Genomic DNA, 25,822 nt, shown 5'->3' on the forward strand with positions numbered 1-25,822 from the left:
AGGCGGTGATAAAGCCCGACAGGAAATTCTCGATTGTGTATCTGTAAAGGTTTGTGAGTGTTTCCGGTGAAATGCCAAATTTCTTCAGCCTCCTGAGGTTGAAGAGGGACCATTTCAGTTTGTCCATGATGTGTACGCAGAGGAACTTAAAACTTTCCACCTTCTCCACTACTGTTTCTTCGATGTGGATAGGGGGTGCTCCCTTTGCTGTTTCCTGAAGTCCACGATCATCTCCTTTGTTTTGTTGACGTTGAGTGTGAGGTTATTTTCCTGACACCACACTCCGAGGGCCCTCACCTCCTCCCTGTAGGCCGTCTCGTCATTGTTGGTAATCAAGCCTACCACTGTAGTGTCATCTGCAAACTTGACGATTGAGTTGGAGGCGTGCATGGCCACACAGTAATGGGTGAACAGGGAGTACAGGAGAGGGCTGAGAATGCACCCTTGTGGGGCTCCAGTGTTGAGGATCAGCGGGGTGGAGATGTAGTTTCCTACACTCACCACCTGGGGCGGGGTCGAGACCCATGGTCTTGAGCTTAATGACGAGTTTGGAGGGTACTATGGTGTTGAATGCTGAGCTCTAGTCAATGAACAGCCTTCTTATATAGGTATTCCCCTTGTCCAGATGGGTTAGGGCAGTGTGCAGTGTGATTGCGATTGTGTCGTCTGTGGACCTATTGTGGTGGTAAGCAACTTGGAGTGGGTATAGGGTGTCAGGAAGGGTGGAGGTGATATGATCCTTGAATAGTCTCTCAAAGCACTTCATGATGACGGAAGTGAGTGCTACGGGGCTATGGTGATAGTCGTTTAGCTCAGTTACCTTAGCTTTCTTGGGAACAGGAACAATGGTGGCTCTCTTGAAGCATGTGGTAACAGCAGACTGGGATAGGGATTGATTGAATATGTCCCTAAACACACCAGCCAGCTGGTCTGCGCATGCTCTGGGGACGTGGCTAGGGATGCCATCTGGGCTGGCAGCCTTGCGAGGGTTAACACGTTTAAATGTTTTCCTCACGTTGGCTGCGGAAGGAGTGCCCACAGGTTTTGGTAGAGGGCCATGTCAGTGGCACAGTATTTTCCACAAAGTGAGCAAAGAAGTTGTTTAGTTTGTCTGGGAGCAAGACGTCGGTGTCCGCGACAGGGCTGGTTTTCTTTTTGTAATCCATGATTGACTGTAGACCCTGCCACATACGTCTCGTATGTGAGCCGTTGAATTGGTACTCATCTTTGTCTCTATACTGACGCTTAGCCTGTTTGATTGCCCTGCGGAGGGAATAGCTACACTGTTTGTATTCGGTCATGTTTCCGGTCGCCTTGCCATGATTTAAAGCAGTGGTTCGCGCTTTCAGTTATGCGCGAATGCTGCCATCAATCCACGGTTTCTGGTTGGGGAAGGTTTTAATAGTCACAATATCACCGATGCACTTGCTAATAAACTCGCTCACAGAGTCTGCGTATACATCAATGTTATTGTCTGATGCTACCCGGAACATATCCCAGTCCACGTGATCGAAGCAATCTTGAAGCTTGGAATCCGATTGGTCAGACCAGGGTTGGATAGACCTGAGCACGGGCGTTTCCTTTTTTAGTTTCTGTCTATAGGCTGGGAGCAACAAAATGGAGTCGTGGTGAGATTTGCCAAAAGGATGGCAAGGGAGGGCTTTGTATGCGTCGCGGAAGTTAGAGTAACAATGATCCAGAATGCTTCCAGCCCGGGTCGCGCATTTGATATGCTGATAAAATTTAGGGAGCCTTGTTTTCAGATTAGCTTTGTTTAAATCCCCAGCTACAATAAATGCAGCCTCAGGATATATGGTTTCCAGTTTACATGGAGTGCAATGAGGTTCTTTCATGGCCTTCGAAGTGTCTGCTTGGGGGTATAGATGGCTGTATATAATCGAAGAGAATTCCCTTGGTAGATAATGCGGTCGGCATTTGATTGTAAGGAATTCTAGGTCAGGTAAACAAAAGGACTTGAGGAATTCTAGGTCAGGTGAAGAAAAGGACTTGAGGACTCTAGTGTGGTCTACAGCTTATCATGAGATACACTACCTCAGGCGAGCAAAACCTCAAGACTTCCTTAGATATCGTGAACCAGCTGTTGTTTACAAATATACATAGACCGCCATCCCTTATCTTATCTTATACTGCTGATAGAGTGTATAACCCGGCAGCTGTATGTTATTAATGTCATCGTTCAGCCACGACTCAGTGAAACATAAGATATTAGTTTTTAATGTCCCGCTGGTAGGATATACGTGCTTTTAGTTCATCCCATTTATTTTTTGTACATTGGCAAACATAACCACTCGTCGCCTGATCCTGACAAGGCACCCCGATCACCTTCCTCGAAATCTCTGTCTTTTTCTCCTACGAATGACGGGGATGAGGGCCTGTTCACATGTCTGGAGTAAATCCCTCTCGTCTGACTCATTAAAGAAAGATGATTTATTCAATTCAAGGTGAGTAATCGCTGTTCTGATGTCCAGAAGCTCTTTTCGGTCATAAGAGACGGTAGCAGCAACATTATGTACAAAACAAGTTACAAACAATGCGAAAAAACAAACAAAATAGCACAGTTGGTTAAGAGAGATAAAACGGCAGCCATCCTCTCCGGCACCATTACTACACAAATGTGCCCAATTTTCCTTGTTTTACTATCCTTGAGAGGACTTCTGGTCCCCACAAGGATAGTAAAACAAAAAACAGACACACACACAGAAAACAAAAAACACACAAGTTAGCGTCTTTTTCATCATGAATCTTGTTCTGGAGGCTAGCTGCCACAAGCACAAAGTCATAACATCATATTTTAAACCTAACCGTAAATCTAACATTAACCACATTGTTTACCCTTATTCCTAACCTTAAATTATGACCAAAAAGCAAATGTTTGTTTTCATTAACTTTTACAATATAGCCAATTTTGTCTTTGCAGCTATCCTATCTAAGGGGAAATAGCTGTTCTGCCTACAGGACAAGACTCAAGGCAAGAAATGTTAACCTGCCAGACACATACCCATCCCAGTTAGCACATTTGGTTCCTCAGAAGTTGTAGGAACAAACATTTTTGGTTTCCCATTGGTTCTAGGAATAAAGCCATACGATTCCTGACCGGCACATTTTTAAAAATGTTCTGAGCATGGGAGTGAAAATGTTGCCATTTATGGGAACGGACTTTTTTTGGTTGCAGGGAGGTTCTGAGAATGGTTTACTATGGTTCCCTGAAGGTTTTCCTCTGAGGTTTTATAGCGCTGTTCATTACATAAATAATCTCAAAGTGCTTATTAACGCTCTGAGAATGGAAATTCTAGGTTATTGGGAGGTTTTTAAATAACTTCCTTAAAACTTTCACTGAATGTTTCAATAAGACTTGTAATAAGACTGCTAGTTTATTTTTGTTTAACTATTTTAAACTCAAAGCACAGATAGGACACATGTAAATTATTTTCCTTGGGCATTAATCATGCAAACATGTTTTTTATTGTGACTCAGAATGGGTGAGATTCAAACCTATAATCTCATTTTTTCAATCCATGGAATTAGTCCACTGCACCACCAGGATGGCGCTAGCATGCCATGTTCTTTTACTCATAAAAGCTGTTCTTTTTAGTCTATTCAAACAGAGCACATTTCAAAGGAAACAAGCACTCATTGAGATCAGGTGTGGCCAATTAGCAGGCACGGCCAACACACCTGTAAACACTTAACAAGGTAGAGGATATAAGAGAGTTTTGTTGATGCTGAGAACGGAATGTATATGTTTTTAAATAACATTCTTAGAACATTCTCTGAATGTTACTAAAGTTTTCTTGTGGTTTTTATGGGAATTTTCCTTAATATTCTCGGAACAATTTGAGAACATGACTTTAAATAGAACCACGAGAAAACATGTAGGAAACTGAAGTACTGAAATTCCCACAAAAAAAAGTTTTTCCTTAACGTTATCTGAACTATTTGAGTACATTTCCAATGTTAAACCAGTTGAAGAACATTGCTATAACATTTAAAAATTGAAATGAAATGTAACCATGTTTGAACTTTTTAGGAAACATTCTATTAAAGTAATGAAATGCCAAGAAAATAATGTTTTTTGGTCAAGTTCTATAAATGTGCCGAGAATGTTCCAAGCCAAACAACTATCGTGCACCATTCCCAGAAAGTTGTGGGAAAGTTGTATGCAAAATAACCATACACTGTAGGACAACCAGGCCCTCACCAAGCTCTAAGAAACATCTGGTTCTCAGAACGTTATGTATCATACCAGCAGTTTGGTGCTGCCTTCCCAAAAACATCTAGAATTGACAAGTTAAAATGTCCTGTCTGTCTGGTTATGTCAGTGGGAAGGTTAGCGTGTTTGTTTGAACAGAGACAGAGATGTAGAGAGAAAGACTGTGCACCAACAGCTATCTCTGATTCTTCCGCTTCACAAAGAGAGTGGAGGAGAGTGCCACAGGCACAGGAAGATTTGCTTGTCAGCGTTTGCGATACAGTCATCCGTCTTTTTAATCTTAACCGACACAGACAGCAAGTAAAAAGCAGTAGTGCCCAGAACCAATTTGGTGCTAAACCACACACAGAAGAACAATAGCCAGCACATGTCCAGTATTCACTGGGCTGTAAACACCTGATAGTAGACATGAACAATATCCCCTCTGAACACAGAGAGAGATGAGTTTATCATAACACAAACCCCACCGTGCCGCTCATTGAGATTCAGTGTGTGGTAAGACAGTGGTGATATTTCCTGGCATCCCAGAGGATATTAACTGATGCATCATTCCCTGTTTGGCACCTCAGAGGACTAGACCACAGGCCAATGTCATGGGGAGGTCAGTATCAGACCAGACTTGGCATTTATGTCATTTAGCAGACGGTCTTACACAGAGCAACTTTACAGGAGAAATTAGGGTTAAGTGGCTTGCTAAAGGGCACATCAACTTATTTTTTTATCTAATCGGCTCTGGGTTTCGAGCCAACGACCTCTTGGTTACTGGTCCAACGCCCTTAATCGCTAGGCTACCTTTACACACAGGATTGAGAAGCCTCCTCTATCTATATGGATGTATGATCTTTGTGGATCCTTGTATCTGTACAGGGTGAACTCTGAATTACTCTTATGCAAAGGGAATTTACTTACATTGGTCTCATCCCACACACAAGCTCTTTGATGCTGTGACATCCTGTGGAGATTGGGATTTAGTGGTCAGATTACATGGTTAACTTGGTATCGTTTCATTGGCCAATGGTGCTTGGTTTTGGGTTGAGAAGGTTACATCTTCAGATGTTATAAATGGAATTAAATGCATTTCTTCTCTCTCTTATCCTCTATCCCGTCCATGGAGGAAAGATTGTATGATCAATTCTCATTCCCTAGATTTTTAGGTATCTGGCCTAATGGGCATCTCTTTGTTCATGCAGTACCAGTCAAAAGTTTGTACACACCTACTCATTCAAGGGTTTTTCTTTATTTTTACTATTATTCTGCATTGTAGAATAATAATTGATTGTATGTTTGTTTATTCCATGTGTTGTTGTATGTGTCGAACTGCTTTGCTTTATCTTGGCCAGGTTGCAATTGCAAATGAGAACTTGTTCTCAACTAGCCTACCTGGTTAAATAAAGGTGAAATTAAAAAATGTTTAAAAAAAATTCTGGCCATGAAACCCCCTCATGTGAAATGGCATACTACGGACAATGCTAACATGCAACTCACCTGAGTAAAGCATTCGATTGGGGGTGGGGGGTCCTGTAGATTCCAAGGAATTATTACATGGGCCACTAATATTTAATCTAGGACAGCATGTCCTAACCAGGTATGTTCTGTTGAATCTAACTATGTTATATATAAACAGCATACTAAACAGTGTACTCACTGCAAACAAACATGGTAGTGAAAATTTGTTGGGATCTGGGGAGGGATCCCCCCAGGCATTTCAACCAAGGTATAGGATGGGTCATCTAGCATCGAAGTGTTGGAACCTTGGAATTGGGAATCTTCCTTTCTTTATGCGTCTTAAACTAGACACAGAGCAAATGTTTCAGACTTGAATAGCACTTGTCTGTAGCCTCCCTGGTGTTGCCCAAATCCCGTCCTCTCCTCATCAACCAGACAGGTCAAGCTACAGAGCTCAGCCATTTTTCCTATTCATTGAAACTCTAATTCGTTAAGCGTTCCTTGTTTTAGAACATGAATAGTACGTTTTAACCAACAACGTGATCATTGGACAGACCGCAGTGTTTTTTTGGTGCGTTTGTTTTGGTTGCGCATAGGACAGGATTCAACTTTAGTCAATTACAAGGTATAGACATTCTCTCAATGTATGGTGTGAGCATGTCATTGTAGAGCAAATTATTCAGCAAACCCTCTTTTATAAATATCCTGACTTGTTTGAGAAACGGCTGCAGACTCTACCCCAACGCTTTAAACTCAAAATGCAGTTGCCTGGAGCTCAGATGCTCAGACTAACTGTCATTCTAACATAGCCGGGAGACTGCTACAATGTAGTCTCAAACATATGTTTAGAATATTTAACCCTTTTAATCTGGTATGGTAGTCAGTTGTGTTAGATTTCTGAGGGGGATTTCTATTCATATGCGTATTGTGCATCTGGCCAAGTCCATCTGATATGTTATGAGTTTGTCCCACCCCTCCGATACCCAGTGGCTGGCTGGGTGGCTGTTTGTTAATAGGCTACACAGGATGGTCTAAGGTATTGATAGGAGTTTCCAATGTTTACATTTGTCTGCGTGTTACAATGATGATTGACTCTTTCCCCTTACACAGTAAATATGACATGTCCGACTGATTAGATTTCAGATTTGAACTTTTTATGATTCAACCTGTGAATGTTGATTCTTTTTCTATCATTTTAGCTAATCACTGACACAATGGAAAGCTGATTACTTAGATACATTTCTCAGCTTCGGCTCGACGTCCCTTTTATGTGCACGATAAAAGGGAATCGCGTTCGGCTGGTTGGTTTTCCATAACATACTCAGCTCTCAATGTGAAACAGTGGATTTTATTGCATTTTTAATGGCAGATTATGATTATCCCACTTTTGAACGGACTCTGATAGAAGACCTTGGCCCAGGCAACTCTTTCACTTTGTTCCATATAGGCATACGTTTGTCTACATTATACAGTTGAAGTTTACATACACTCAATTAGTATTTGGTAGCATTGCCTTTAAATTGTTTAAATTGGGTCAAACGTTTTGGGTAGCCTTCCACAAGCTTCCCACAATAAGTTGGGTGAATTTTGGCCCATTACTCCTGACAGAGCTCATGTAACTGAGTCAGGTTTGTAGGCCTCCTTGCTCGCACACACTTTTTCAGTTCTGCCCACAAATGTTTTATAGGATTGAGGTCAGGGCTTTGTGATGGCCACTCCAATACCTTGACTTTGTTGTCCTTTAAGCCATTTTTTCCCCAACTTTGGAAGTATGCTTGGGGTCATTGTCCATTTGGAAGACCTATTTGCGACCAAGCTTTAACTTCCTGACTGATGTCTTGAGATTTTGCTTCAATATATCCACATAATTTTCCTTCCTCATGATGCCATATATTTTGTGAAGTGCACCAGTCACTCCTGCAGCAAAGCACCCCCACACCATGATGCTGCCACCCTTTTGCTTCATGGTTGGGATTGTGTTCTTCAGCTTGCAGCCCTCCCCCTTTTTCCTCCAAACATAACGATGGTCATTATGACCAAACAGTTCTATTTTTGTTTCATCAGACCAGAGGACATTTCTGCAAAAAGTATGATCTTTGTCCCCATGTGCAGTTGCAAACCATAGTCTGGCTTTTTTATGGTTGTTTTGGAGCAGTGGCTTCTTCCTTGCTGAGCGGCCTTCCAGGTTATGTCGATATAGGACTCGTTTTTACTGTGGATATAAACACTTTGTACATGTTTCCTCCAGCATCTTCACAAGGTCCTTTGCTGCTGTTCTGTGATTGATTTGCACTTTTCTCACCAAAGTACGTTAATCTCTAGGAGACAGAATGCATCTCCGTCCTGAGCGGTATGAAGGCTGCTTGGTCCCATGGTGTTTATACTTGGTACTATTGTTTGTACAGATGAACGTGGTACCTTCTGGCGTTTGGAAATTTCTCCCAAGGATGAACCAGACTTGTGGAGGTCTAAAAAAATGTTTTATGAGGTCTTAGCTGAATTCTTTTGATTTTCCCAGTATGTCAAGTGAAGAGGCACTGAGTTTGAAAGTAGGCCTTGAAATACATCCACAGGTACACCTCCAATTGACTCAAATTATGTCAATTAGCCTATCAGAATCTTCTAAAGCCATGACATAATTTTCTGGAATTTTCCAAGCTGTTGAAAGGCACAGTCAACTTAGTATATGTAAACTTCTGACCCACTGGAATTGTGATACAGTGAATTATAAGTGAAATAATCTGTCCATAAACAATTGTTTGTTTGTGTCATGCACACAGTAGATGTCCTAACCGACTTGCCAAAACTATAATTTGTTCACAAGAAATCTGTGGAGTGGTTGAACAACGAGTTTTAATGACTCCAACCTAAGTGTATGTAAACTTCTGACTTCAACTGTATGTTCCATGTCTTACTGTTTCTGTCCTGTCTGGAGAATAACCCAATGTTTTGCTCAACAATTATACTGACAGGCTTACTAACACACAGCTAACTTGTCTTGTTTTAGGTTATCCCGAAACAATTTGAATCTTGTGTGGTGACCACATTACATTTAACTGTTCTCACTTTGTTGTCACACACAATGCAAGACAAAATGGCTTATGTTGGTTTGCAAGGGATCAGATTAATGTTAATGTTGACGCATGGTCAAATCTTCCTGTTGACCACACCCACCTCTATGGATGTGTGTGTTTTCAAGAGGGGGCTCAGATTGGGTTTACAAATCAAATGATTCATATTTGATTTGCACAAGCAGTGGGTGAGCTTTGGATCTCACTCCCAAGTTGTATTTTGAATTTTGATAGGTGACTTGCTAAAGATAGCATAGTTTTAAAATTAATATTTGAATGTGATTTTGTGAGGTTGGAAGTACATTTTGTTACATACGACAGCTCTGTCTCCAGAGACAGAACACGGAGTTAGTCACATACCAATTATTACATGTTTAAAGATGCAGGTAAATCTCTACTTCCTGATTGGGAGAAAAAAAACATTTCAACACATTTACTTTGAAGACCCTCTCCTCTGGTGGTTGAGAAACCAGTTCGAAATTGCTTTTATGACCTGTCGGCAGAGAACATTGAGATAATTCAGCAACCAAATACATTTGTTTTTTAAATTTGAATATTGATTGATGCTAAATCTTACTAGACAACGGCTTGTGTTAATACCTTTGTTGTTATCCAACTGTTTTACAGAACATTTTATTGCTTTTTGTTTTTGACATGCTTCTTTATTGATCTTGGGGTGATTTGTTTTCATGAATATGGTTTTCATATTTTTAAGGCAAACTTCCTCCCAGAGGGGAGAGTTTTTAATTGATTTTAAAACCCCTTTTTCTCCCCAATTTCATGATATCCAATTGCGATCCAATTACTTGTCTCATCGCTGCAATTCCCCAACGGGCTCGGGAGAGGCAAAGGTCGAGTCATGCGTCCTCCGAAACATGACCCACCAAACTCCGCTTCTTAACACCCGCCCACTTAACCCACAAGCCAGCTTCACCAATATGTTGGAGGAAACACCATTCAACTGACAACTGAAGTCAGTATGCAGGCGCCCAGCCCGCCACAAGGAGTCTCTAGAGCGCGATGAGCCAAGTAAAGCCCCCCCTGCCAAACCCTCCCCTAACCCAGACGACACTGGGCCAATTATGCGCCGCCCTATGGGACTCCCAGTTACGGCCGTTTTGTGTCACAGCATGGGATAGAACCCGGGTCGGTAGTGACGCCTCAAGACTGCAGCGCCACTCGGGAGGCCTGGGGAAGAGGCTTTTTCAATTGATTGTTCTGTCTTTCTCAAAGAAAAGTACAATTTGACACTTGTAATAGTGTAACTTTAATTACAGTGCATTTGGAAAGTATTCAGACCCCTTGACCTTTTCCACATTTTGTTAAATAAATACTTTCCCCCTTCATCAATCTACACACAATACCCCATAATGACAAAGCAAAAACAGGTTTTTAGAAATGTTGCAAATGTATAAAAAATAAAACACTGAGAGTCACGTCTAGATCGGGTTCAAGTCCGGGCTCTGGCTTGGCCACTCAAGGACATTCAGAGACTTGTCCTGAAGCCACTCCTGTGTTGTCTTGGCTGTGTGCTTAGGGTCGTTGCCCTGTTGGAAGGTAAAGCTTAGCCCAAATTTGAGGTCCTGAGCACTCTAGAGAAGGTTCTCATCAAGGATCTCTCTGTACTTCGCTCCATTCATCTTTCCCTCGATCCTGACTAGTCTCCCTGTCCCTGCCGCTAAAAAACATCCCCACAGCATGATGCTGCCACCACCATGCTCCACCGTAGGGATGGTGCCAGGTTTCCTCCAGACGTGACACTTGGCATTCAGGCCAAAAAGTTCAATCTTGGTTTCATCAGATCAGAGAATCTTGTTTCTCATGGTCTGAGAGTCCTTTAGGTGCCCTTTGGCAAACTCCAAGTGGGCTGTCATGTGCCTTTTACTGAGGAGTGGCTTCCATCTGGCCAATCTAGCATAAAGGCCTGATTGTTGGAATGCTGCAGAGATGGATGTCCTTCTGGAAGTGTCTCCCATCTTCATAGAGGAACTCTGGAGCTCTGTTAGAGTAACCATCTGTCTCTTGGTCACCTCCCTGATCAAGGCCCTTCTCCCCCGATTGCTCGGTTTGGCTGGGCGGCCAGCTCTATGAAAAGGCTTGGTGGTTCCAAACTTCTTCCATTTAAGAATGATGGAGGCCACTGTTCTTGGGGAATTCTAAAAAACAATTTTTGCTTTGTCATTGTGGGTTATTGTTGGGAGATTCATGAGGAAAAACGTTATTTAATGCATTTTAAAATAAGGCTGTAACATAACAAAATGGGGAAAAGGTCAAGGGGTCTGAATACTTTCCGAATGCACTGTATGCATGTAATGGCCTTTCATTTCTGCTTTTATCCATCTAATTCATTCTTGATAAACTTTAAGGATACGATTGACCAGACCAACCAATCTGACAACATGCAAAGCCAAACAGTGACTAGTAACTCTTGATTGTATTAATGCTTCACAAATGTTGAGAACTGATTGGGGCTCCCGAGTGGCACAGCGGTCTAAGGCACTGCATCTCAGTGCTAGAGGCGTCACTTCAGATCCTGGTTTGATTCCAGGCTGTCACAACCGGCCGTGATTGTGAGTCCCATAGGCTGGCGCACAATTGGTCCAGCGTCGTCCGGGTTAGGGTTTGGCCAGGGGGAAGGCTGTCATTGTAAATAAGAATTTGTTCTTAACTGACTAGCCTAGTTAAATAAAGGTTAAATAAAAAGATAATAACTGATGTAATCTTTCTACCGTTAACAAAAAATTATGTTTTATTGAACTTAGTTTAAGGAATTTGTACTTAGGGACATTGGCATGTCAAAAGGACATTGACAATGCTCCCATGTAAGAAACTCCTGATGTCATGAACCCAAGGACTAGAAGTGAGGTATACATAATATACTGTACATACACGTCAAATATTACTGCCCATTACAGGTTCTATGGTTTGGTCTGGAAGTACTGGAAATGCTCTCGAGATTCATATAGCAGGGGTTGGAGGCAGGATAAAAGGATCCTAAAACAGCAACAGCAGTGTGTGTGTGTGTGTGTGTGTGTGTGTGTGTGTGTGTGTGTGTGTGTGTGTGTGTGTGTGCGGTAGAAAAGAGTTAGAGGTGAGGTGTGTGTAGGCGGTGAGGCTGACACATCATCCCAATTATCAGGAAGGCTGAGATAAGAAACAGAGATGAGAAAACTGCAGTAAGAATCATTCCCTCCGTTTGGAGACTTACTGTACAGAGAGAGAAAGAAAGTAAAAAAAAAAAAGAAAAACATAAAATAATATTAAGATTGTGTTCTTCAATGTGAATAACAACACTCCAAAACAGTGGGAATAGAAACAATTCTGCAACTCTCCACACTCAGTTGTCCTTCAATTTGAACCACAAAACCTCAATTTCTGACAAAAAGCATGTCTCAAATGGCCAATCAGCCGTTGCTACATCCATTTGTGGACATAAATGAATTATATATTCCCCTTGATTCTTGAAGAATATAACTTATGAGCTTACTTTAACTGCCGTACCCCATCAGAACCTAAAATATAAGCTTGTTTTACTCCAATGTTTGCCAACCAAATAAATGTAAACAAACACTGTATAGCCTCAAAAATGGGTTAAAACTATCATCTTAATATCATGGATGGCCAGTCCCTGCATCAATGGCTCTGTCTATGAATTTGGAAGTGAATCCAGCCCAATCCCTCAGTTTTTACAGAAACAGTGGTGGGGAGCCGGCTTTGTTATTGTTTCTGCTGATTGGCCCATTCACGTTCATTATCCCTCTTATTTTCCTCACGGAAAATCCCAGCAGGTGCATTGTGCACAGACTTACAGCGAGATACAGAGAGTGGTGTAAGGAAAAGAGAGGGGAGCGGAGGGAGACACAGAGAGAGAACTATTAGAGAGGGCTTCAGAACGAGTGAGAGAGAACGAAAGAGACAGAGAGAGTTAAAGAGAAGAGCCCAGTTCAGCTTAGCTCAGACAGCTGAGAGCCCAGCTGGGCAATGAAATGCTTCCGCACCAGTTAGCAAGCCATAGGTTGGGTCTGTCTAAACAGGGTTTTCTCACCACCTCCTCATCTAATCCTCGACAGGCCCACTGCAAATGAATATGAAGGGCTAGGCTTGCTACCGACCCGGGTTCTATCTCAGGCTGTGTCACAATCAGCCATGACTGGGAGTCCCATAGGGCGGTGCACAACTGGCCAAGCGTCGTCTGGGTTAGGGGAGGGTTTGGCCGGGAGATTTTACTTGTCTCATCGTGCTCTAGCGACTCCTTGTGGCGGGCTGGGCGCCTGCAGGCTGAGGATGGTTGTCAGTTAAACAGTGTTTCCTCTGACACATTGGTGCAGCTGGCCTGCGGGTTAAGTGGGCGGGTGTTAAGAAGCGGAGTTTGGCGGGTCATGTTTCGGAGGATGCATGACTCGACCTTCAGCCTTGAATATTCAGAGGAAGGAATGCCGTCGGGCGCTCCCACGTGGTACGGGGAAGGAGAGAAAGACAGAGTGTGCATTTATGTGTGTGTGTGTCTCACCTTGGAGAGTGGTGAAACTAGCAGAGTTTGGTGGTTGTTTCCTTGCACAGATGTGTAGTGCTTCCCTGGGTTGTAGATAAGGCGAGGGGAATGGGATGGTGTGCTGGGCGATAAGAGAAAATAGGTACATTTTGCTGAAGGCCATGGCACCTGAAACATGAAGGTTCTATCATATATAGCGATATATATGAAGGTTCTATCATATATATCGATATATGGACCCCCATGTCCTGAAATGTTCCTATATTACTTTTGCCTGCCTACTTTGTTCTGGTTTATGTGCTGTCCACTCACCCACCTCCGGAAGGGAAGAAAATAGGAAATTAACAACAAGACAAACAGCATGTGGTGGTGTAGAGAAGATTGATAGGCTCCAGGCTTCTCTGCTCCAGTCACACTGTTATCTACAATCATCTTGCTAGCACTGCAAAGTGACTCCAACAGAAGCCATGGTAGAGTGGAAAAATGCAAGTCTACAGTTCAAAGTAATTTAAAAAAAAATCTTTCTCTCTCTCTCTCTCCCTCCCCCTATTTCTCCTTTCTCTCCTCCCCCTCCCTCTCTCGCCCTCCATCTCTCCCAGTCTCGTCAGACCCCGGAGGGAGAGTTCCTACCCCTGGACCAGTGTGAGCTGGATGTGGGTTTTGGGACGGGTGCGGACCAGCTCTTCCTAGTGTCACCTCTCACCATCTGCCACGAGATCAATCCTAAGAGTCCTTTCTTTGACCTGTCCCAGCGCTCCCTCATGAACGAGCAGTTTGAGATTGTTGTCATCCTGGAGGGCATTGTTGAGACCACAGGTGAAGAACCACGACCCTCTCTCCTCCTGTTAACCCTTTACTCTCTTCTTCCTACCCTTCTTTCCTGGTTATTAATGGATTATTCTTTCACTACCCTTTCTCCTCCTTTTAACCCCTTACTCTCTTCTTCCTAAAGAGGCTGCTCCTTTTGAAAGGCCCAATGCAGCCATTTAATTTCTGGGTAACAATGAAGTACCTTACTGAAATAGATTTCCATTCAAATTGGCATAAATATTTTTGGGGCAAAACTGTTTCACAAAAGCAAGTTTCACGATGGAAAGCCAAAACTCCCGCCCATTCAAACCTGCGGATTAGAAGGTCCTGTGTAGATTGTATTTTAACCCTCCTGCTGTGTTCCGGTCGAATTGGACCGATTTACAAGTTTTCTCTCTGAAAAATGTAGTTCATTTAATCTGATTGTCATAAGGTTCCATGACTTTGTCCACACAGGGCATCTGAACACACTAAATACTTTTGGATGATTTCCATAAAATGCTATTTAACTTATGTACCTGTGGTGTTCCTGGTCAAAAATGAGCAGTCATTAGAAATGAATGGGTGAGACTACAATTAGTGTATAATATTGAGTTCAGACACATGCCCATTCATCAGATGGACACACTTCCTCTCCCAGACCCCCACACGCATGTAGGTTTGAGCACACACACGCACACCTCACTCCCTTTCTTGGCTTCCATGGCAACCCCCACGGGAACCACACCTGTTGGCCTTCTCACAAACAATCGCAACATTGTTTCAATAATATATACCTCTGGTATATGAATCTTTTTTGAGGCCTTGTTCACAATTCTTTCTGTGGCAGCACAATGACCAAACGATATACTGTATGTGAGGCTCTTGATCATATCTTTGATCATGACACTGGTGAAGAGGAGAGAGAGTCTGTTAAACTACACAAAGTAGTCTGTGATAAATAGCACAATATATTTGATCTGAGTATTTGTTATAGTCAAAATAATTGATACATTACGCTTTTTTTTAAACTCAAAAACAAGTTGTACGAGCTCAGGTTAATGAGGCCTACAGGCCATAAATAGCAAATAGAAGTTCCAAACTTGTAATGTTCACAAGAACTTAAGTTGATAAAAAGATCTAACACAACATTAGGTGATAATATATGTATTATTATGGATTTATAATCAGCTATAATGGCGGTCATTTTGGACCGGGAACACAGAATTAATTAACATGAAACGAACACAACAGGAGGGTTAACCAGCAACTATCAGGAAATAACACTGATAAAAAAAATGTCACGTATTTACAGTGGTAGTTTCATCAGCTGTTGTACAATATGATACAAAACACAGGAGAAAAAAAAGAATTTTGACGACACTGGGCCTTTAATTAGTCCTTTTCTTCCTTCACCCCGACTGTAATCTCTTTCCATTCGGTGGGTTGCTATTTCCCTATCTCCACCCTTTAGCTTGCAATTCTGTTATTCCTCTCTCTCTCCTCCATTATCTGAACTCGAATTAAACTGTATTCTCATGTGCTCATCAGTCTTACTTCTTCATGTCAACCTGCCACATATCCCCATGCAATATCTCCATCCAGATTCTGGAGATAGTCAGACTAACACATCTCTCTGAATCTCCAAAGCCCTGTAAGAATGTAGCAGATATCAGGAGGCGTTCAGTGGTAAACAGAGCGAGCAGTGGAGATGTGGATGTTGGGTATTGAGGACAGCACCAGGGAATGGCTTCCTTGATTTAATTATGAAGGATGTTTTTTTACATGCGGGATGGTTTTCATCCCTACCCCATGTATAATAGATGCGAATGTCACTTAGATAAATAAGATGGGGGTTCCGCTGAAGCTTTACTATATTTCTCACTGGGCAGAATGCAGGGTTAATTCTGGGATCATTCTGAAACAGTAAGAGACGTTGAACACAACAGCTGTACTGAACTACAGGCAGGCTGCAGGTGTGCTGGGTCGCCTACGGCAACAAAAGTGTTTTTCTGTCTTCTACATCGAACAATACGATGCCTCATCCTAATACTCATACATAAATAACAAAGTCTGTCTTCTCTGGCATAATTTATTTATTTCTCTGCTCCCTTTTCTTTTTCCTTTCATCTCTCCTCTGTTCTTCTCCCCTCCTCCCTTCTCATTGTCCTGGGCTTAGAGGAGGAGGGTGGGATGAGCAGGCAGGGAGCACGGTCTGTGCTCTGTTGATAATGTCATTAAGGCAGGCTGCAGCCAACCGTTTAGCCCCTTTTAGCCCCTTCTCTCTCTCTCTCTCTCATTCTCACTCTCTCTCTCTCTCTCTCTCTCTCTCTCTCTCTCTCTCTCTCTCTCTCTCTCTCTCTCTCTCTCTCATTCTCTCATTCTCACTCTCATTCTCACTCTCACTCTCATTCATTCTCTCTCTCTCTCTCTCTCTCTCTCTCTCTCTCTCATTCTCTCTCTCATTCTCTCTCTCTCATTCTCTCTCTCATTCTCTCTCTCGCATTCTCTCTCTCTCTCTCTCTCTCTCATTCTCTCTCTCTCATTCTCTCTCTCTCTCTCATTCTCTCTCTCTCTCTCTCTCTCTCTCTCTCTCTCTCTCTCTCTCTCTCTCTCTCTCTCTCTCTCTCTCTCTCTCTCTCTCTCTCTCTCTCTCTCTCTCTCTCAGCAGGACTGTGGTTCTCTGAGCGGAGGAGCAAAGCAGCGGGCAGATGAGTGGGGGGTCTGTTCTGTATGAATGAGTTGGCCTTGGTCACCTGTGTGGTTCCGTGCACAGTGTACAACCCTTACTCCCCAGAGAAATAAATCCATATAATCCACTGAGAGACAGACAGCGCATTGTCCTGCCATTTGAGAAACCTTCTGTCAACAACGGACAGCCTTTGCATCCTTCTGGTGTTTGACTGGATGGTTATGAGGTCTCTCTACTACCACTACGATTGTGCATCAGCTCCTGTTCCAATAGAGATGTATGTTACGTAGGCCTAATTGTCACAGCTTTCTGACAGGTGTGTGTGTGTGTGTGTGTGTGTGTGTGTGTGTGTGTGTGTGTGTGTGTGTGTGTGTGTGTGTGTGTGTTAGATGAAGAGAGCCAGTAGTAGGATTAAAAAGAGGCTAGGAGAAGAAGAGGCATTGTATTATGGAAATGCTCCACTTGAGGAGTGCCAGTGGAGGCTTTTACATAAAGCTCTCTCCAGGGACACATCTCTCTCTCTGTCCACCAGCTGTTTTCTCACTTACTCAGCCGCTTTGATTTTCATTCAAGACCCACAAAACTGACTGTCAGTGTAACTCAGGACACTTCGATGATGATGGGGCGAACTGGCAGGAACGCTGGGCCCTGACGCCACATCATTTCCTGTTGCACCGCCATCAATGGGAAAATTAGAGCGAATTATCACCAAATTCTATATGCAGGAATATAATATTTTTTAAATCCATTTCAGCTTTGGGTTGAGGATAGTCAAAGGTTTGGGTATAAGCTTAGGCTTAGGTTGTGATAACCCCTTGGTAGTGATATTACTGTGTCTGTCACGATCTTGGAAATGAGTGGACTAAGGCGCAGCGGATGTTGAGTTCCACATATTTAATTCAAAGAGAAACTTAACCAAAACAAAATATATCAATAAACAAACAACTAAACGTGACTACGTGATGCACAAACACAAAACAATATCCCACAAATGCAGGTAGGGAAAAAGCCTACCTAAATATGATCCCCAATCAGAGGCAACGATTACCAGCTGCTTCTAATTGGGAACCACACAAACCACCAACCTAGAAACCTAGAAACTAGATAACCCCCCTTGTCACGCTCTGACCTAAACACCATAGAGAACCGAGGGCTCTCTATGGTCAGGGCGTGACAGTGTCAGTCAAATGTCAGGGAAAGGATCAGTTTCTCTTTCTGCAGTCAGCCAGCTCTGTTTAATAGAGTAATACAGGGCTCATAAGTGCTTATTGATGAAGTGAGGGCCCTCGATACAGATATAATTGTCAAGGAAATCATTTTACAAGAGCTGAGGTCAAATACAAACCTGACCTGTCAAATCAAATAAAAAAATTGAATACAATTGTATTTGTCACATGCTTTGTAGATAACAGGTGTAGACAGTGAAATGCTTACTTATGGGTCCTTTTCCAACAATGCAGAGTTAAAGATAAGATCAAAATAATACACAGTGGATAACGGGGAAAAAAGAGTAGAAATGACATGGCAATATATAGGGAGTAGAAAATAACATGGCTATATACAGGGAGAAATGTTTTCTAATGTATTAATATCACATTTACATAAGTATTCAGACACTTTACTCAGCACTTTGTTGAAGCAAGCTTGGCACACCTGAATTTGGGGAGTTTCTCCTATTTCTTTCTTTCATAACATTCCCAGTGGGTCAGAAGTTTACATACACTCAATTAGTATTTGGTAGCATTGCCTTTCAATTGTTTAACTTGGGCCAAATGTTTCGGGTAGCCCTCCACAAGCTTCCCACATTAAGTTGGGTGAATTTTGGCCCATTCCTCCTGACAGAGTCAGGTTTGTAGGCCTCCTTGCTTGCACACGCTTTTTCAGTTCTTCCTACATATTTTCTATAGGATTGAGGTCAGGGCTTTGTGATGGCCACTCCAATATCACAACTTTAGAAGTATGCTTGGGGTCATTGTCCAATTGGAAGACCCATTTGCGACCAAGCTTTAACTTCCTGACTGATGTCTTGAGATTTTGCTTCAATATATCCACATAATTTTCTTCCCTTATGATGCCATCTATTTTGTGAAGTGCACCAGCCCCTCCTGCAGCAAAGCACCCCCACAACATGATGCTGCCACCCCCATGCTTCACAGTTGGGAGGGTGTTCTTTGGCTTACAGGCCTCCCCCGTTTTCCTCCAAACATAACGATTGTCATTATGGCCAAACAGTTCTATTTTTATTTCATCAGACCAGAGGACATTTCTCCAAAAAGTACGATCTTCGTCCCCATGTGCAGTTGCAAATCGTGGTCTGGCTTTTTTATGGCGGTTTTGGAGCAGTGGCATATTCCTTGCTGAGCGGCCTTTCAGGTTATGTTGATATAGGACTTTTTTTACTGTGGATATAGATACTTTTGTACATGTTTCCTCAAGCATCTTCACAAGGTCCTTTGCTGTTGTTCTGTGATTGATTTGCACTTTTCGCATCAAAGTACATTCATCTCTAGGAGACAGAACGCATCTCATTCCTGAGCGGTATGAAGGCTGCTTGGTCCCATGGTGTTTATACTTGCGTACTATTGTTTGTACAGATGAACGTGGTACCTTCAGGTGTTTGGAAATTGCTCCCAAGAATGAACCAGACTTGTGGAGGTCTACAATTTAATTTCTGAGGTCTTGGCTGATTTTTTTGATTTTCCCATGATGTCAAGCAAAGAGGCACTGAGTTTGAAGGTAGGCCTTGAAATACATCCACAGATACACCTTCAATTGACTCAAATAATGTCAATTAGCCTATCAGAAGCTTCTAAAGCCATGACATAATTTTTGGGAATTTGCCAAGCTGTTTAAAGGCATAGTCAACTTAGTGTAATAATCTGTCTGTAAACAATTGTAGGAAAATTACTTGTGTCATGCACACAGTAGATGTCCTAACCGACTTGCCACAACTATAGTTTGTTTACAAGAAATTTGTGGAGTGGTTGAAAAATTAGTTTTAATGACTCTAACCTTAATGTATGTAAACTTCAACTGTAGGTCCTTTTGTCAAAGTGGGAAAGGGCAGTGTGGAGGTTAATAGAGATTGGGATTTAATAGGGATATGTTGGGACAGTATGTGAATTGGAGTGGGTTCAGGGTGTCTGGGATGATGACCAGCCTTTCAAAGCATTTCATGGCTACAGATGTGAGTGCTATGGGGCGATAGTCATTTCTAAAGTTTACCTGGGTATTTTTGGGCACAGGGACTATGGTTATCTACTTGAAACATGTAGCTATTCCAGACTGAGTCAGGGAGAGGTTGAAAATGTCAGTGAAGACACTTGCCAGCTGGTCAGCGCATTCTCGGAGTATGCCTCCTGGTAATCCATCTGGCCCTGTGAATGTTAACCTCTTTAAAGGTCTTTCTCACATCGGCTAAGGAGAGTTTGATCACACAGTCCTCCAGAACAGCTGGTTCTCTCACGCATGGTTCAGTGTTGCTTGCCTCGAAGCGAGCATAGAAGACATTTAGCGCATCTGGTAGGCTCGTGTCACTGGGCAGCTTGTGGCTGAGTTTCCCTTCATAATCTGTGATAGTTTGCAAGCCCTGTCACATCCGACAAGCGTCAGAGCCGATGTAATAGGATGCGATTTTAGTCTTGTATTGACAATTTCCCTGTTGAATGGTTCGTCGGAGGGCGTAATGGGATTTTGTTATTAGAGTCTGGGTTAATGTCCTGCTCCTTGAATGCGGAAGCTCTATCCTTTAGTTCAGTGCGGATGTTGCCTGTAATCCATGGCTTCTGGTTGGGATATGTACGTACGGTCACTTTTGGGACGATGTCGCCAATACAATTATTAATAAGGCACCCAGAGAAGGCTGTGCTCAGGATGATGCTCCGGTCATTATCTGACTCCTAGAGACCTTTTTAAATATGACCAGGATGTAATGTAACCAACCACTGGTATAGGGACCTTTTCATATAGGACATCATGCAAACAGAAATACCAGACTAACCTTTCCTCGGCTACAGGTGCTACATGTTTTCTTTTTATTGTTGCATGGATGCTGCAATTTCTGCTCTAATGTTACTGCTCTTTACTTAGGATTATCATGTTTTGTTTATGGTAGATTAGATTCAACTAATTGATATGAGTAAGGCTATTAGTACCATTGATAGGAGTGATGTTAGGTGAGGACCCAAGGCTCCTGCAGCATCAAGGTATGGATCTGGTAAAGGTGATGTTAGGACATTCCTTATTAGCCTGAGCAGAAATAAACAACAGGTAATTATCATTAAATGCCTTACAACACTGATCAAAGGGATGAGTCACCTTTGGCCTCTAGTGATTGCCATGGATACAAAAGAACAGCTGTAGGAGTCTCTGATCAACCTCTACGCAGACGACACCATTCTGTATACTTCCGGCCCTTCTTTGGACACTGTGTTAACAACCCTCCAGGCAAGCTTCAATGCCATACAACTCTCCTTCCGTGGCCTCCAATTGCTCTTAAATACAAGTAAAACTAAATGCATGCTCTTCAAACGATCGCTACCAGCACCTACCCGCCTGTCCAACATCACTACTCTGGACGGCTCTGACTTAGAATACGTGGACAACTACAAATACTTAGGTGTCTGGTTAGACTGTAAACTCTCCTTCCAGACCCATATCAAACATCTCCAATCCAAAGTTAAATCTAGAATTGGCTTCCTATTTCGCAACAAAGCATCCTTCACTCATGCTGCCAAACATACCTGTTACGGAGTCTAGTTGATAGGTAATCGACTAGCCGGACTGTTCCCCGGACTCCAGTTGTAGGGATTTGTACAATGCACAAACAAGGCTATTGAACCTGACATTGGTGTCTGTCGTTATTCCTTTATCTAACATATCATACTGAAACAATACCCTTGTAAAACTGACCATCCTACCAATCCTCGACTTTGGCGATGTCATTTACAAAATAGCCTCCAATACCCTACTCAACAAATTGGATGCAGTCTATCACAGTGCAATCCGTTTTGTCACCAAAGCCCCATATACTACCCACCATTGCGACCTGTACGCTCTCGTTGGCTGGCCCTCGCTTCATACTCGTCGCCAAACCCACTGGCTCCATGTCATCTACAAGACCCTGCTAGGTAAAGTCCCCCCTTATCTCAGCTCGCTGGTCACCATAGCATCTCCCACCTGTAGCACACGCTCCAGCAGGTATATCTCTCTAGTCACCCCCAAAACCAATTCTTTCTTTCTTTCCGCCTCTCCTTCCAATTCTCTGCTGCCAATGACTGGAACGAACTACAAAAATATCTGAAACTGGAAACACTTATCTCCCTCACTAGCTTTAAGCACCAACTGTCAGAGCAGCTCACAGATTACTGCACCTGTACATAGCCCACCTATAATTTAGCCCAAACAACTACCTCTTTCCCAACTGTATTTAATTAATTTATTTATTTTGCTCCTTTGCACCCCATTATTTTTATTTCTACTTTGCACATTCTTCCATTGCAAAACTACCATTCCAGTGTTTTACTTGCTATATTGTATTTACTTTGCCACCATGGCCTTTTTTGCCTTTACCTCCCTTCTCACCTCATTTGCTCACATTGTATATAGACTTGTTTATACTGTATTATTGACTGTATGTTTGTTTTACTCCATGTGTAACTCTGTCGTTGTATCTGTCGAACTGCTTTGCTTTATCTTGGCCAGGTCGCAATTGTAAATGAGAACTTGTTCTCAACTTGCCTACCTGGTTAAATAAAGGTGAAATAAATAAATAAAATAAATAGGATGAGATTTCATTGAGACAGAGCTAGATCTAAAAATAGAAAAGAGAAGTATCTAGCTATGACTCTAAGCCTAGAAAGACTTGCAGCCAATATGTCCTTTAGTCAGCTGTTTCCATCTGGCTTATTTGAGCCAATGGCCCCACACTCTGCAGAGGCAGAGGGAGGTGAACAGTGAATGAAATATCTCTGCTGTTCTGTCTCAGGGACAGCCTCAGCCAAACCTATTAGTGGAAATGGTTCGATGAGTAACAGCGCCGTGGCCATTTCTACACGCCGTCAGAGGAACGGCAAAGGTCTTCCGGCTAGATTTACGGGCGCATCAGTATTTAAATCTCCCCTTTATGGCCGGAGTGAGGGAGGTCTGTGCCAAAGCAGGTCTGTGTCAGGAAAATTGCTCTTTTCTCATGCTGTCAGACAACAATTCAAAGACGGAATTGTTTCCACACATGATGAGAGCGGAAGAGAAAGAACAAGTGGGATGGAAGCAGAGGATTAGATAAGCCGGGGCGATTGTTTGCTGCTTCATTTTTATTTCTTTTACGTCTTATTGTTTGATGGTAACTGAACTCCACAGTATTTTCAGCATATTTATCAGAAATGACCGTTATTACAGGGCTGATTTTTGACTTTTTAATTCTCTCTGTCTTTCTACCGCTCTCTCAGGTATGACGTGTCAGGCGCGGACGTCGTACACGGAGGATGAGGTGTTGTGGGGCCACCGCTTCCTGCCCGTCATGTCTCTGGAGGAGGGATTCTTCAGGGTGGACTACTCCCAGTTCCACAGCACTTTCGAGGTCAACACCCCACCGTACAGTGTCAAGGAGCACGATGAGAAGTCCTCCCTGCCTTCACCCCTCTCCACCCCCACGCTGGGCGAGAGCCACGGTGCCGCCCGACGTGCCCGGGTCTTCTCTGTGGACTGCATTAACACTACGGACCGGGAAGAGCGGGCGGGGCAGTCCAGGCTGCCCAGTAAGCTTCAGAGGATGAGCTCGTCTGGGAAGGAGGACCTACAGAGGAAGGTTCTGATGCTGAGCTCCCAGCACTCTGAGAAGGCCTGCAGTACTGGAGACCTGCCTCTCAAGTTGCAGCGTCTCAGCTCCTCCCCCGACCCAGAGGCTGCAGATCGGCTGCAGCTCAAGGCCTTGAAGGTGGGCTTTGAACCCATGACCCAGTCCACTGGAGACCTGCAGCTGCCCCCCACCCCAGCCCCCGTCTCCGCACGCATCCACACCCCTCTGCCCTCAGGAGGGGGCCGACCAGAGGACAACCTGCCGGCCAAATTACGCAGGATGAATGCTGACCGCTGAGGTCATCATGACCAGACTTTGCATGCATCCCAATGGAACCCTATTCCCTATATAGTGCACCACAATAGACCAGGGCCCAGGGGGCTCTGGTCAAAAGTAATGCACTATGTAGGGAAGAGGGTGTCATTTGGGACGCATCCCCAGAGTCTAACTTCTTTTTGACCACACATCAAACTATGGAGACAGAAAATGAAATGTGACTGAATATACTGAAAGACAATGATATGGAAGGGGAAAAAACTATGATGGACGGTGTGTCCCTTACTCTGTTTTTTCAAACACAATCTTTACTGGAATTACTGTGATTTATGGGTGTTTTATAGCAAGTGTTCATACTGGTCAAACACATACACGTTCTTCATCTTTCCCTCATCACACACACACTCTAAAGAATTGTGCATGTATACAATCGATCCATCTGAATGCACTACATAGTCTTAGTTTTAAACAAATAAAATATATTTAAGATGATAATATGTGGTGTACCTGCAACTTCCTTTGTCTATATTCTAGTTTCCATCAAAGGGAGCATCTACTTAGCTAAGAATGCAGTTCAAATGCAATCACACTATTTTGTTATTATTCATAATTTGGGCAGTATGTTATAGTAATCTGTTACTCATTAGTTTACATAATACCTTTGGTTTTTACATTCAACGGGCTGTTGATGGCCTAATCTTAGCTCCTGGTGAGGAACACTTTCCATAACAGTTCCATTACTCCTTTGAACAGAATGAGTGGATAATGGACTCTGCTGATACCAGAGAGAAAACACAGTCTTCGTCCCAAATGGCACCCTATTCCCTCGATAGTGGAGTGCACTATTTTCTTACCAGGGCCCGTAAGGAACAGGCTCTCATTTGAGACCCCGACAGAGGCTTGTCCTTGGTGGTGATTGGCTGGTGTTTGGGAGTGGAGGATGGGGAGTGAAACAATGGAGGAAGTGTCCACCCCCTTCAGATGGGCAGAGACAAGCAGCATGGCTAAACAGACAAACAGACATACAGACACACAAACACACACACTCTTTCAATTGACTTGTAGCCCATTGTAGCTGAAATGGATTATGATTATTATATAGAATAGGACACACATTAGTCACAAGACTTTTCTCTCACAATGAAGTCTCCCATGATAAGGTCCAACGGCAGACTTTAAGGACAGAAGCTTTGAAATGGACACAGCCTTTTACTCACCCAAACAAATGGAGAGGAAAATGTGGAGAGGGAGAGAGCAATGGAGGACTGAGAGAAACGAAAGAGTGGAGAGGGTCACCTGAGCTCAGGGACAGAGAGCGAAGTAGGCTTTGGGATGATTTGTCCATGGTTGCATCCCAAATGGACCATAGGGCTCTGTTTAAAAACATTGGAATGTGGAATGGGGTGCTACTTGGCATGCAGCCAATACAGGCCTCAGTGGGATTTAGCACTCCTATGAGTAGAGGGTTCAGAACCAACGGATGTATGATAGTTACTCCCACCCACCCACCAAGCTCTAATTTCTCCACCAATGCCACAAAGGGAGGAGAATCGATCTGGGGAATTGGATTTTCCCTACTTGAGGTGCACGCCGACCTGCGTGGAGCGATCTCTAGCCTCTGGTAATGAATTCCTCACTGCGTTCGCCCACTCAGAGTTTAGGATAGAGCCTAACCGGATCCAAACACTCCAACCTTTTCATTTAGCAGCATAAAGAGTCCGTAAGTGTGTGTGTGTGTGTGTGTGTGTATTAAACACTACACTCCTTCCACTGGCTCAGCAGAGGATAAGTCACCCAATCACACGACAACAATGAATATAAATAGCCTCATTACAATAAGAGGAAAGGGATGAGTGACCGGGACTGAGCTCAATCTTCACCTCTTCAGAAGATGATTACAATACACTAATATCATGGTCACAGACCGTATGCTCTTAACAAAGATACTGTGTGAACGAATAGATGCACCACACAAGAGCGTATTACTGTCATATACAGATGTAGTCTCTTCATTTGTTGCAGGAGAACT

The 25,822-nt window shown here is 43.1% G+C and overlaps 1 protein-coding gene across 1 annotated transcript in view; it reads left to right on the forward strand.

Annotated features, from left to right (window-relative positions):
- LOC115110208 (G protein-activated inward rectifier potassium channel 1-like) overlaps positions 1-24,288 on the forward strand; it is a 33,564-nt gene extending 9,276 nt beyond the window's left edge. Inside the window, exons 2-3 of the mRNA XM_029635658.2 lie at positions 13,840-14,056; positions 23,168-24,288. Of these exons, the coding sequence (XP_029491518.1) occupies positions 13,840-14,056; positions 23,168-23,814 (864 nt within the window). The 3' untranslated portion in view covers positions 23,815-24,288. The remainder of the gene's footprint in view (positions 1-13,839; positions 14,057-23,167) is intronic.
- Positions 24,289-25,822: the final 1,534 nt, after the last annotated feature.

This window comes from Oncorhynchus nerka, linkage group LG21 (genome assembly GCF_034236695.1).
Source record: "Oncorhynchus nerka isolate Pitt River linkage group LG21, Oner_Uvic_2.0, whole genome shotgun sequence".
Lineage (NCBI taxonomy): Eukaryota > Metazoa > Chordata > Actinopteri > Salmoniformes > Salmonidae > Oncorhynchus > Oncorhynchus nerka.